Source organism: Chelon labrosus (genome assembly GCF_963514085.1).
Source record: "Chelon labrosus genome assembly, chromosome: 13".
Lineage (NCBI taxonomy): Eukaryota > Metazoa > Chordata > Actinopteri > Mugiliformes > Mugilidae > Chelon > Chelon labrosus.
The window spans coordinates 2,532,217-2,547,253 of NC_140346.1; the positions used below are offsets into that span (position 1 = coordinate 2,532,217).

The 15,037-nt window shown below is 39.3% G+C and overlaps 1 protein-coding gene across 2 annotated transcripts; it reads left to right on the top strand.

The window, feature by feature from the left end:
• The first annotated feature begins 481 nt into the window (after nt 1–481).
• cul3b (cullin 3b) lies at nt 482–14,348 on the top strand. 2 transcript variants are annotated; one of them, XM_084559555.1, is made up of 16 exons: nt 482–777; nt 2,415–2,612; nt 5,217–5,330; nt 5,581–5,741; nt 6,123–6,237; nt 6,352–6,580; nt 7,123–7,268; nt 7,794–7,970; nt 8,366–8,536; nt 8,936–9,043; nt 9,313–9,437; nt 10,001–10,097; nt 10,481–10,612; nt 11,756–11,942; nt 12,537–12,682; nt 13,125–14,348. In XM_084559555.1, the coding sequence occupies exons 1-16, from the start codon at nt 715–717 to the stop codon at nt 13,254–13,256; spliced, it is 2,301 nt and encodes a 766-aa protein (XP_084415681.1). In that variant the 5' UTR covers nt 482–714; the 3' UTR covers nt 13,257–14,348. The 2 variants fall into 2 exon arrangements, with proteins under 2 accessions (XP_084415681.1, XP_084415680.1); XM_084559554.1 differs by having other exon boundaries at nt 483–777; nt 10,478–10,612.
• The last annotated feature ends 689 nt before the right edge of the window (nt 14,349–15,037 follow it).

The window sequence follows — 15,037 nt, forward strand, 5'->3', positions numbered from 1 at the left end:
GAATGAATCTTACACCAGCATCATATTTATATTACAGTGTACACATCCTGTATACCGAAACTGACAGTGGCCATTCTGCCATGACACTATATGTATATGTAAGTTAAATTAAATAAATAAGATGTATCAACAATACGTAGCAGCACTTGTAGCTGATGGACGGAATTTTAATCTTAAACATTGTAGGGCCTACCACGAATTGTTAAAATGTATTACATTTATCCACCAGTGCCATTTTTATGATACTGTGTTATTAATGATTTTACTTGTAAAGTAAGCATCTGAGTACTTGTGGCATTTACTGACAGCTACCAACAAAAAAAAAAAAACACATTTAAAGGAACAGACATAAATAATTAAATAAATGAACGTAATTAAATAAATGAACAGTGTCAAAACTATTTACTCGACTCTCAGTTATCTAAATTATTCTGATGTTTTTAAGAAAAAACGAAAATTGTTCCCAATTGTCGATTTCTCGCGCGAATTGGAGTGCGTGAGCTCTGCGCAATGAGAATTGCAGGTAGTCCGCCATTGCCGTATGAAGAACTATCGGATTTGGTGTTCGGCTGTCAACAATAAACTTGTGGTGCCGGGACGCGGAGCTACGAGGTCGAGTGAAAGCTCGTCGGCTGCTCCATAAACCAGTAGCCATCCCCGTCCCTCCCCGGAGAACACTTTCATGTGAATACAGAGCCCACGATCGAGGCGACCATGTCCAATCTCAGCAAAGGCGGCACCAAGAAGGACACCAAAATGAGGATACGGGCCTTTCCTGTAAGTGCACACCGCAGTAGGTGCTCTGCCTGCCCGACGGACGGTGACTCGATCACCGTGGTCTGGGCTGTTGGCTAAGTGCTAGCAGGCTAACCAGCTGAGCAGCAGATATGACTTGCCTGTCCGTAAACAAAGTGCAGCTATCAAATGTTCAGTCGCCCCCTGTCATGGTCGGTTTTTAGGTGGTCACTCTGTTGTAATAGCAGCTCAGCGACAAGTTTTTGAAGCACTTCCATTGTCGCTAACGTTTAATTATCTTATAACTTCCCAGACGTTAGCTAGCAGATTGGATCTTAGCCGAAGCTAACGTTAGCAACTGGCTTCTGACACTTGTTGTTTTGACTCCTTGTGTTTTTTTTTGATAAATGCATGCCACCGTTGTGACCGAGCTTGAAATGTCGCTGACCTTTGTGCACTGAAATATCACATAGATTTCTAGCTTCGTGTGAGAATGCCTGTCTTCGTTACTGTTGCTAACGAGACCAACCCAGCTAACCTAGTTGTGGTTTTGCCACAGCGGTTGTGTGGATGGTGGTTCTGAATCTGTTTCACTGTTGAAATAGTGATTCTGGATGTCTGCTGCCTTCCACCTGACACCCCCTTTGTCTGCAAGTCATGAAACATCTCCTTTATGAACTGACCTCATTTTGCATAAAACAATAGCCTGTCTGTGTGCTACTGGCAGAGTGATAGCACATCATCCAGGTACTCGATGGACTGGATATTCTTCTTTAAATAGGAATTTCAAGTTGTGTGTTTGTGACAGTGGCCATAGAGGTAATAATTCAATGAGGACCTTTACACAGTGCGAGCCTGTTGCATGTGGCCCAGTCCTGACAGAGACTAGACTAACATCTTGACATGCATGTGTTCGGGCTTGTCTGGTGAGAAGGAGCACACACTGTTCCTCCTCTCTTAGGGTGGCATGTATTACGTTTTCTCCTTTGGCTAATATGAAGCCCACACACATGTAGGAAAGAACTGTGACAGTTGGAAGCTTTTAATTATAGACATGATTATAGATTTGTAGACATAATCATTTACCACAGTGCTTAGTTCTGTGCTCAACTAGAACTGTAAGTTTGTCGTGGTGATGACAGGGGCTGGAAAATAATAATATAAAAATCTCCTGCATTTCTTAATTATCAGCTTTGACAAGAAAAGTATCATTTTGAATAAACAGCTAATAAGGACTTATATGTAGAAATGTATTGGGTTTGCAGATAAAGCAGCACAGACCCACAAGTGTGTACATACATTACTGTTCCTTAAATATTTCATATATATTGATTGATGTATATGTAGTGATTGGCCCTATTTCTAGTGTATGGACGTATATTTCTTCAGTTTTATATCCTCCTCATAGTGCCTTATAATTATCACCGGGGCTTAGTGTCCGCTTCTATGTATGTTTTAGTATAATAGTTTCAAAGATGTATGAACGTCCTAATGGAAGTAAATGTGTTGGTAGAATTATCACCTCAGGTATCATACAGTGCCCTCTGAGTGGCTCACTCTCTATAAAACAGTAGATGACTGAAGATTTAAGCTGCATTTAGGAACAGGATCCTTTGTTTTAATTGTTGGCACAAACAGTCAGACTTCCTCTACAACCCAGCACTGTCTACTTTTTGCAGATGACGATGGATGAGAAGTATGTCAACAATATCTGGGACCTTCTGAAAAATGCCATCCAGGAAATTCAGAGGAAGAACAACAGCGGCCTGAGCTTTGAGGAACTGTACAGGAACGCCTACACGATGGTGCTCCACAAACACGGAGAGAAGTTGTACACGGGCTTGCGGGAAGTCGTTACTGAACACCTTATCAACAAAGTAAGACTAACACAGTTGCAGAGGGAGGCTGTTACTCATGTGGTGACAGATTGAGTGAAACATTTGCAAGTATATTTGACTTGTCAGTCAAGTGTTTAATACATGCAAACACATACCTGTTGAAGGTAGGCATGAACATCACATCTCACAATAATGCTGATACACATTCACATTCTCTTCTGTTACGCCTATGACAGGAAAATCAAAAATTGAAAGTAATAAGGATTCGATTTAGTATTAACCAGATTCTCATATTCATAGGCTTCATATTAGGATTCATCTTCAAAAATCATCAAAAAACACTGGTAATACCAGCAAATATGAGCTGTTCGCATTCACGAGGAGCCTTGTGAGGCTAAATGAGCTTTCAGTGAAGTAAAAAATATGGAAAAATACAGGTTGTTACTCGAGTCTTGGCAGTGGTAGTTTTGTAAAATCCTTCACTCATATTACGACAGATTGCTTATTTATGTGGCTGTTCAGGAAGCGGTCTATTCTGTTGATAGGGGCCTTTAGTAGTAATCCTGTCCCGGGGTTTCAGATGTGAAAGAGATCTCATTTCTCTACAAGCCTTTTACAAAGCAAGCCTTACCTCATGTGTTATGAGGAGTGTATCAATATGTTTTTGAATGGCAGTGCAACTTGCTCAAATTAGAGATTTAGTTGATTTATTTACCTGTATTAAACATGAAATGGTAGAAAAGCTAAGTGAATTGGATTATTCAGAGCAGCTTGTGTTTGGGGGGAAAAAATAAAATTGCACAAAGTAGAGCAGTTCAAGGCTAATGTGTAGCTATGAGCTGAAATATTTTCCAGTGCCTGCTAGTAAGTTAGAGATGTCATCAGCTGTCACTTGTTTTTTGTTGCACATTCAGTAACAAATTAAGTTTTCCATGTCATCTGTTGCAAATACTTCTGTGCAGCTTTTGGTGTTGCAGATGCCCAATGAGTTATATTTCAGCAGGCTGCAGTTGGACACCAGCCAGATGGTTTTGCAGTTTAATTAAATGCATATTCTCAACTTGGCAGGCTTAGTAAATTAGCAGTCAGGGTATGTCAACAAGCAGTAGATCAATGAAGAGAGGCCTGACACCTGAGGGTGTTATTATCTAATAACGATCCAGAAAAAAAAGAGAAATTGCATTCTGTTTGAAAATAGCTGAAAGAGAATGATTTTCTATTGCATCAAACCCATACAAACTTTAGAATGGACTGAAAATTATTTCTACAACAATCGTACTTCTTCTGTCTCGGGTTTAAAAGATTATATTAGGTCTAATAATTGCTGTCTGTTATCAATAGAAGGATTTGGAGACATAAAACTTCAACAGTGGCACACTTGTTGACACTGTTGTCTAGACAAGGGCTAAAGATGAGCTTAAAAATCCAGTCTGCCCACATATTCAACAGTTCAACCACAGCCTGACTTTTTACTTCTGATACTACGTCTTATTTTCTACTACTTTTCTAATGCTTTTGCCTTTATGGTTAATTTTGGCTTTTCTTCTAGTGTTAATGTGACAATGACCATATACATATACATGACAGTCGTTTCACTCTATAAATTGTATTCTGTACTAATTATTGATTGTGTCATTAGATCTTTTGAAATATAATGAATATGAAATTCCTTAAACATTCTTTTTTTATATATGTGTGTTTTGCCCTTTAACGTTTTTTAATATTATAGAGTAACAGCATTACGGTGTCAGAGGAGATGAACACAATGGCAGCATTTAAGCAGCAAGCAGTAATAGTTGCCTTATAAGCCTCACATTTTTAAGTAAGCCTTTGAGTGTGCACAATGAGTGCTTGATTTAATGCCGTATTCAGATTTATGGGTTTGCTTCTGACATTTAATCTGGATGTGTAAAAGAAGAAGTAAGTGAATTTATCAAGGTTGATATTGTGTAACATTGGGAGCAGATGTGATAATTCATCATCTCTGCCCAGGAGGAGTATAAAGGGGAGGTCGGTGTGCCCTCAAGAATCTTACTCTACTGAGTCGTTTGGTTTACACTGCTGAGTCACACTGCAGTGTGAGTGTTATCAAGCTGTTGTATGGCTGACTTGTACAGAAAAAGTCTTATAAAAAGCAGATAAGTAAAATGCTGCATTAACGAGAAATCACAAGTGTTAGCTTCAAGATCATCTATTTCTTTGTCTGGCACTTCTTGTCACCAAGGGTGTTCTCACACTAGGCCATCTGTACCGTGCACAAGCACGTTTGACCACCAAAGTCCAGTTGTTGGTGTGATTACGCTGTTCTTTGCTCAGGCACGGTTCAGTTGGATACAGGCACGATACTCATCTGCTGGGATCGCTGTCCGTGCACAAGCACAGAATTTGAGAACTATGAAGGCACAACATAAATAAATTCATGAACTGCGCTGTGCCATGTGAGAGTGTTTTAATTCAACACAAAGAGCTGAGTTGTCATGACGTTGGAGTACTCTGGCATGGTGCAGTGTGAGTTGTGGCCAGCAAAGGAGTGGGCTTGGGGGTAATTGTACTCAGGCACAGTGCAAGGGAACCGTACCTAAAGTAAGCTACCTAAGACTGCAGGACTTGTCGTAATACGCTGTGATTTTTTCTCCTCCAAAGGTACGAGAAGATGTCCTCAACTCCCTAAACAATAACTTCCTCCAAACCTTAAATCAGGCCTGGAATGACCACCAGACAGCAATGGTGATGATCAGAGACATCTTGATGTATATGGTGAGTAACTGAGATATACAAGCTGAAGGCTAGGCCAGGCAGTAATTTTGAAATCAAGTTCCCCATTGTACCACTCAATCATGCAATGTAGCTGAGGGCAGATTACATTTTTTGCAGTTATATGGCTTAGCTTAAACTCACTTTAAATGATGACACATTTAATCACATGAAACATCGCCAGTAATGTGTAAAATAATTATTATTGCATATTAATCTGATATATCTCTTCTTTTGTGTATCTGTGCCACAGGACCGGGTGTACGTACAGCAGAACAATGTTGAGAATGTGTACAACCTGGGTCTTATCATCTTTAGAGATCAGGTGGTTCGCTACGGCTGCATCAGAGACCACCTCCGACAGACCCTACTGGACATGATTGCACGTGAGAGGAAGGGAGAGGTGGTGGACAGGTAGATGAAACTCACAGACTGGATTAATTGCAGGCTACTATAAATTGTCTTAAGTTTCAGTTTTTAACTAATTAAAAAAAAAAAAAAAAAGGCTTCACCACCTTTGGTATAAAGAATAGGAAATAAGGAGCTGTCTGATATATCTACTACATTTTTGCCTGCTGGGAAAAGGCCTCCTTTGACATTTTAAAACACTGATTTATTTTTTTTTTTTCATGCGCTGAGGTGTGTGACTGAGTTTTTTGATGAAGGTATAATAACAAATTTAGTTGGCAGCTAGTGTTGTTGTGAAATGAAAATACACAAAGTATGGTTTGTTTGTTGCATCATTTTCCTTTTCATTACTGATTGTGCCCTTGGTCTGCTTCTTCTCTCCTGTAGGGGAGCCATTAGAAATGCCTGCCAAATGTTAATGATCCTCGGCCTTGAGGGGAGATCTGTTTATGAAGAAGACTTTGAAGCACCTTTCTTAGAAATGTCTGCAGAATTTTTCCAGGTTTGGGAGAGAACGTCATTCCTCTGATTGTTATTATTGTAATGCATATTAGTTGATACCTTTTTGGGGGAAGGCATATAAATAAAATGCATACTTCCTCTTGTCTTCACTTAGATGGAGAGCCAAAAGTTCCTTGCAGAAAACAGTGCCAGTGTGTACATAAAGAAGGTAGAAGCTCGGATTAATGAGGAGATTGAGCGGGTAATGCACTGCCTGGATAAATCCACAGAGGAACCCATTGTCAAGGTGGTGGAACGTGAACTAATCTCTAAACACATGAAGACTATCGTAGAGATGGAAAACTCAGGCCTGGTCCACATGCTCAAGAACGGCAAAACAGACGGTAAGCACTTGGTCATATTCTTATGCTGCATTCACATTACAAGCAACTAAAGTTACAGTGTCACTGTTGGCGGGTCGCTGGTGAAGTGTTGATGCTTCATACCGCCAGCTTTCATTGAACTCTGTCACCTCTAGTGTGAACGCAGCATTACACTTCGTGTCTTCAGCGCTTATAGTTTGTCATTTCTCAATGAAAATGTAATCCACACAATGAAAGCTCTGACTGCACTCTACAAAATAGAGCAATAGAAATTCTCCACCTTCTTTGATAAGTCATGTAGCTGTCACTTGCAGCGATACGTTTTACTATATCAGTAATGCAGTCACATTGCGTTCCCCTTAGTCTTGTCACAAACAGTAATATTTGGGGAATTTAAGGATCGTTTGATTTCAGTGGCGGGACTGTAGGGCTTTCAGAAAGTATTTCAGTTCCCAGATACACGTCCCTTTCAGCAGCTCACAGATGCTCAGTCCTCTTCAGTCTGTAGAAATGGATTTGTAATACGTGTGCTCATGTGTGTATTCATGCATATCCATCCACAGATTTGGCGTGCATGTACAAGCTGTTCAGCAGAGTTCCCAATGGGCTAAAAACCATGTGTGAGTGCATGAGCTCATACCTGCGGGAGCAAGGCAAGGCTCTCGTGTCAGAGGAGGGAGAAGGAAAAAACCCTGTAGACTATATCCAGGTATGGTGATGGGTTATCAGGAGACATCACAGTGTAGTGAACATACTGCTCATTCTTGTTCATCTGCAGGAGCGTTCTGTTAAATGTTGAATTAATCTGCTTCAGGGACATATGAGAATGTTCAGATGATACTGTAGGTGATTCAGACAGAAAAAAGACACTGAACATGGCATCTAACTTTGTTAGAGATCATGGAATAATTTCCACAGGCTCAGCACACTGTTGCGTGATGAGCCTTCACCATAATGCACTTCCATAACCTCGAGCAGAGGATAACAGCTCTGGTCCACATGTTTTGAAGCCACAAGCTACCTTTGATCTACCCTCAACCACACTGCACCACACTTTACTTATTAACATGTGAGGTCCTTCAGACAAGTAGAGAGAAGACAGTGTTTTTCCATCTTTCAGTACTTTGCGTAAAAGACTCTCTGTGAGTTTTTGCGCTAATGTTAAACTAGTGCTACTGCACACTGCTTCTGTATTATCCCTCTTAATTCCTGCTTTCCTGCTTCCTTTCTGCAGGGTTTACTGGACCTGAAGTCACGCTTTGACCGTTTCCTGCAGGAGTCCTTTAATAATGATCGTCTCTTCAAACAAACTATTGCAGGCGATTTCGAGTACTTCCTTAACCTCAACTCTCGCTCGCCTGAATACCTCTCACTCTTTATTGATGACAAACTGAAGAAGGGAGTAAAAGGGGTGAGCCCATTAATGGATCTACACAGTTATTTTAGATCACACCACAGATTCTTGCTTATTTCAGATTTATCTGGAAAATGTGTGACCACAGTGCAAAACACCTGGTTTTCTCCAGATTTGATTAAAGCATAGGTTTCTATTTTCTTCATGTAGTAATTAAAATTTGCCGTAGTTCCATGTTTTTGTGTTATGTTTACTGTGGCTCAAGTCTTTTGATTAGAAATATTTGGTGAACACACAAAAGGTATGAAATATTCAAATTATTTTGCATGATTAATCCAAATTAATAGGCTGTGTTGCATATAAAAAATAGTAGGGAAAACAAACTGAAGCCTCGTTACGAATATATTTGATAAAGCTTGACCCTGGGCCGTGTTTTGGCTTATGTTATCCAGCTGACAGAGCAGGAGGTGGAGTCTATACTGGACAAGGCCATGGTGCTGTTCCGCTTCATGCAGGAGAAAGACGTCTTCGAGAGGTACTACAAGCAGCACCTGGCTCGCAGGTTGCTCACCAACAAGAGCGTCTCTGATGACTCTGAAAAGAACATGATCTCAAAGCTCAAGGTGAGCAGCAGTGTGATGTAACAAAGTTATGCTCTTTGGATGATGTTAAAAGTAGAATAAAACATCTCCAGTTTCTGTGAGAAGACGGGTTACCAGGTTCAAATGATTTTATTGTAGTTCATTTATTCCGATGCTTCATAACTGCCTATCCAATACAAAAAGAATTACTGCTCAGAGTTGATAATGACAGTGATTGCTCTTGATGTAAATCAAACAAGTAAAATAACTTAATTTTGGGGACATGTTGTGTGTTAAATGTAAGGACTTGAGCATTTTTAGTCATCACTCTTTTTAATAGAGGAAACATCCCGTAAGCAGACTGTGTCCTTGTGACACTGTTAATTTGTTTTAAATTGCTTTTAATCAATGAATGTAATCCACCTTGTCTTCATTTCTCAGACTGAGTGCGGCTGTCAGTTCACCTCAAAACTAGAGGGCATGTTCCGGGATATGAGCATCTCCAACACCACCATGGATGAGTTTAGACAACATCTACAGACAACTGGGGTGAGGAGACGCTGCATGCCACAACTCATTCTGTCAAAATAAATGAGCCTAATTGCTATCTGCAATCACTACATGGCTGCTTGACTGACTAGGCATTGCTGCTCTGCTCAGTTACATCACAACAATTATGCACCTAACCATCCGTAATCCTGGAAGTACATGATGCTAGTCTCTGACTTGTGCTGGACTGTATTCATGTGTGTGTCAGTGTGTAATTACATCAACATAAACCTTTTTATGCGTCCCTTTTTCTTTTTTTCTGACTTCAGGTGTCACTCGGAGGAGTTGATCTCACTGTGAGAGTCCTGACCACAGGATACTGGCCAACACAATCAGCAACACCCAAGTGCAGTATCCCCCCTTCCCCGCGACATGCATTTGAAGTATTTAGAAGGTTTGTTCACATAAAAGCTTTTATTATCTTATTTATTCTCCTGGATCACGTGTGCATCATGCAACTGTATTAAGACCAATGAATAGGACTCTCAAAGCTAATAACGGTAGCTGTGGACAGAATTAAAGGATTATATTATCTTACTATAGAAATTCAGTGGTCTAACTCTGTAACCTACTCTCATTTTTTAAACACAGCATTCAGTGTGGTTTTAGTTTATGGCAGACCTGAAATAAATAACTACAAAAGATTGGGCTTGGCTGAAGCCCAATACTGATTCAATCCGATCATTTTAAAAAATGTCTAGATCGGCCCCGATACTGATCGGAACATAACTAGTCTGAGTGGTTACATAACACTTTTGATTTTTGAAAGGTTTCTCTGTATGAACAGTGGAGCCACCTAATGTGTATATTCTAAAATATGTAAACTTGTGTCTATCCCTTAAAATAAGTTATTATAAGTTTCTGCCAAACTTACTGTGGCCTTTTCTACAGAGTACTAACAAGCCAAGTTAAATTAAATGTGATGGTTAACCTAGTCTGACTCCCTTCTGCTTGCAGGTTTTACCTTGGTAAGCACAGCGGGAGACAACTCACCCTGCAGCACCATATGGGTTCTGCAGATCTAAATGCAACCTTCTACGGTCCAATCAAAAAGGTCTGCATCACAAGTTTCAGCTCATTTCAACTGACTGCTGCTTTGATACCATCAAACTCTTTATTTACAATGATTGCTGATCTACAATGTCATATGAATGTACACTGGAAAATTACAAGACAAAAAGGAATACTGTTTAATTAATGTACTGCTGAAATACACTGTAAAAATGTGAAAGAACAGACATGGCTAACTATGATGAATAACAACCCCGAATGAGGATGTTAAATTGAAGCAATAGTTGATTGACTGTCATTTAATTTGTCTGCTGAACTCTGCTGATTTGTGGACTACTTTCAGTAACAACAACAACTTCTTTGTCAAAGGGAAATCTGAATCGGGCTTTTAGATTTGTGTCTCTTATCTGAACATCTGAACAGGAGGACGGGTCAGAGGTCGGAGTGGGCGGGGCCCAGGTAACAGGCTCCAACACCAGAAAGCACATCCTACAGGTGTCCACCTTCCAGATGACCATCCTCATGCTTTTTAACAACAGAGAGAAGTCCACCTTCGAGGTACACAACTTAATTCCTTGACCCGTCGCTGCTTTGACGGCCCGTTTGCAGGCTGTTTGCTTTAGTATTTCCGGCTGTTTCTCCATCTCCGCAATTTTTCGAAATGATTGTTTTGGATCAGTAAAGGTGGAATACATCGAGGAAAGGTTAACTGAGGAGGTTTAGAGATGCAAACATTTGTATGACTCATCTTCGGCAAAAGTTTCAGTCGAAAAGGTTCAGTCGCCATTGTTGCAAGAGAAGGCAAAAATGGCAAAAACCACACAGCGCCGACTAGTGTTTGGGTGGGGTTTTTACAGGACGGGCCAGACTGACAAGCGCACAAGTATAAATGGCTCTGGTGTTGTGTGTATGTTATGGCGTCTATGTCCCACAGTACTCTGAATAAGCTTAAACATGGTCCTGTTACATTGCCATGGGTCCAGTAAATGTCCTCTTGTAAAATAGTCCACACCAAGCTACTGATCTATAATGGTACAATGTCTGCTGCAGCAAACTTTCGTTAGAAGCGCATATTCTCCGCATATTCTCTTATAACTTCAGTTAGCTTGCATGTATTAGCCACACTGAGATACCAAAACAGCTCTTAACTTTTGTATGACACCTCACTTGACCCAGTAGATGACTGTTTACCATGTCTAGACTCCTTAGAAAAAACTGTATAAAATACTCATTTTCTGTAGTATTATTGTCAGATTTGAAATGGGACTTCAAGACTTGCCCTCAACGAGTCCCATTGTATTTCCTAGTCCACACCACCAAACTACAGTCATTTTGAAGGCAAATAGTAATGACACAAATCAGATGGACATAAAATCCTTCTTTTTCAGTGTATTCAAACTCCTATTATTCAGTGCCAGCAGCAGAGGAGAAAAACACCCAACAGTGTTATCTTTCAAAATATTTAAATTTCCTTTTTTTTAGGAGGTTAAGGTAAAACATTACAGGAATTTCAAGGGGTTAAGTAATGAATTACTTACTATCTGATGTAGTGTAACAGTGTGCAGTGTGCCTTGCCAAGAAATACAAATAGTATAGTTTGATTTATTGTAGGAAAAGGTAGTAATAAGAAAGATTGCAGTCTCTTTTATGTATTGGTTATTGTTCAGTCATGACCCCAAACTTGATCTGTTCTCTGTGTAGGAGATCCAGCAGGAGACGGACATCCCAGAGAGGGAGCTGGTTAGAGCGCTGCAGTCACTGGCCTGTGGGAAGCCCACTCAGAGAGTTCTCACCAAGGAGCCAAAGTCTAAGGAGATTGAAAATGGCCATGTGTTTACAGTAAATGACCAGTTTACCTCCAAACTGCATCGTGTCAAAATCCAGACAGGTACACAAAATTATGAAGTTGACGTTTTCTTAACACCGCCACAGTAGAAAAATCTTTTACTTTGAATTTCCTATGCATTGTTTTAGTTGGGGATTAATTACCTGATGTTTTCTAAAGATTTTATATTCATATTTATTTTTTATTCATTTCAAAATATTCATGTTTGATTATTACCCGCCCACAACGGACTACACACATTCCCTCTGCCAGTTTTAATAAGCAAGCTGCCTTAAGTTAATGTGAACTGTTATCTCACTTAGAGGGGATTTACTTTTTCTTTTGACCAGTCTCCCTTGTTCACTGTTTCATCTGTTTCCTAAGATAACCAACTGCATCTGGGTTGCAGTTATAGTTTGTCTTGTGTATTTTTGTTTCAACTCATTCATTAAAATATAACTTTATATGGGCACAGATCTTGACTCAAGTTAAAACATTTTCAACCAGGAAACATTTGATGATACGACAGTAATGTTATGCCATATAGTACACTATTAAATGTCGCACCTCATCAAAGTCCTATCATTTAAATAACTAATTTGGGCAAGGATGTATGTATTCCTTTTCTCACACTGTCTTTTGCATTTATTTTTGTAGTGGCTGCTAAACAGGGGGAGTCAGATCCTGAGAGGAAGGAGACACGGCAGAAAGTGGACGACGACAGGAAGCATGAGATTGAGGCTGCCATAGTTCGCATCATGAAGTCCAGAAAGAAGATGCAGCACAATGTCCTAGTAGCAGAGGTCAGTCTTGTGAAATGATCGCTGGGATTTTAAAGGACGTGTATTAAAATAGCCTAGATTAAAAAAATAAAAATTATAGATTTATTAAATTAGGTTTCACATTTACCTCTGTGGACACTGGCGTGTTTTCTTAAGATGAGTGAGCCTCCTACTGGCAAATTAAGGGAAGTAAGAGCTGTTGTTTGTCTTGTATATTAGGTGTTGCCATTAAGGAGTCTTTCTCAAGAAATGTTCTCATTTTAAACAATAAAACCTCCTGACACATTTCTCTGATTAGAGCACAACCTGTCCACAGTTTTGGACAATGCTCTTCTGTGATTTAACTGTGAAAGAAGAAACCATGAAACACAGTGATGACTGTTGATAAAAGGAGTGATCATGTTGACAGGATGAATAAGGACGCAGTGTTTTATTTGGATTATTTTCGTTTATGTCTCCACAGGTCACACAGCAGTTGCGAGCACGATTCCTTCCTAGTCCCGTAGTCATCAAGAAACGCATTGAAGGACTCATTGAGAGGGAATATTTGGCAAGAACACCGGAGGACCGCAAAGTGTACACCTATGTAGCATAAAACAAGAATTCAATGAAAGCTAGCTTCAAGTTGAAAGAAACTGAGGGCCTTGTTTTTTGTTTTTGTTATTTTTTTGGTGGACTGCGATGAGGTTGAATGAACTTGGAAGTGCTTTCGTCATTGATTCTGGGAAACACTGGGAAGCTTAACTTTTCTTCCATAAAAATGTGTAAAAAAAAAAAAAAAAAGATGGCGAAGTTTTCTAACAATATTAGATTTCTTCTGCTGAGAGAAGTGAAATGAGGGGATCTAGTTTTGTATAAAATCATGTTTCTCGTGGCCTTTGGAGAGAACTGGGTGAGCCTGTTTGCCAATTAACTCCATGCTGTGAAGAACAAGCGCTAAAGCAAACGCATGGCTACACGGAGACCAAGAAGACATTTGAACTCACTCCCCTGTTTTAAATGTTGATGTCAATGTGTTATGTTTGTGTTTTGTGGCACAATAATGGCTGTACAGGTTGACAAGACAGTCTTGGCCTTTTTCCTCGTAGAGGATTTTTAAATTTAAAGAAGAGGACACAGTGTTAACTGGTACAGACCTGGTTTACAACAGCAGTACATTTTGAGTACTTGAGAACACAAAGAGTGCTTAATTTATGTTGCAAATAATGTATGTTGTTTTGGAGTTGTTTTAATGTCTGATATGACTCTGTAAGTGCACCTCACATAGCTGAAATATTTAACGCCATTTTCAGTCATTTTGCCAGGTCTGTATTGGTGATTAGAGAGATCAAGGGCTGTTGCTTCACAGCATGCTTTTATCTACTGGATCAATCAGGGGAATAAGACACACATAAAACTCCATAAATGGTGTTTGCTCTCCCGTGACACATTTTTCACTTAAGGCCTGCTGTATGATCGGCCAAAAAATACTATCTCCTCTCTTTGAATGGAAGGTTTCGTGTGGTGCAGCTTTCAAAGAGGATTTTTTTTTTTGTTCTCGACTGCATTGCGAACGGATGGAACCAGTCTAGCACCATGTTCTAATGTGTACAAATTGTAAAATAATTATTGTACTCACTGCGAAGGTGGATTGTACAGGGCCTTGTTTTCATCATATTAAATGTAGAATAAAAAATGAAGGGATGGATTTTTCCTTTTTTTTTTCTTTTTTCTTTTTACATTTTCCATGAGAAGGCCTTGGCATGCATCAGAAATACTCTCTAACCATAATTAAAGCTCAATTTAGGCAGCAAGCCACAATCAAACTCTCATGAAGAATTCAAAAGGTTTCTGAAGGACACTGTGTGCAACAGTATTTTTGCATTTAAGAGTACAATTTTTAGGATTTAGTTCATTCTGCCTTGCAAATTTGAGGTGCTTCTAACAGAAAACATAGAAACAACACACACACTGGAAAATAAATTGAAATTTGAATCGACTCCCTTCTGAAACAAAAACTTCATCATCCAGGTTATATTGGCACAAACTGCACAATATTAACCAAAATCATAAATAAATACAGGCAAAATATGTACTGATATTCAGAATCATTTAGACCAAAGCAACAACTTTTGCCCAGATTTTTGTTAATTTACCAAGATGTTTTGATTAATTGACCTAAAACTAGATTACTATTAAGGAAAAAAAATAAGTTGTGTATTAAATTAGACCTTTATTAAAACGAAATCAAAAACTGATGTGTTAATGTGTTATAATCGACATGGGCCGGTATTAACTGACACTTTTAAGTATGTTCTTGATTATTTCCCAGTAGTATAGTTATGCATTTGACTCCGTATTTCATGTTGAACACTGTCCATACATTCATGATGGAAG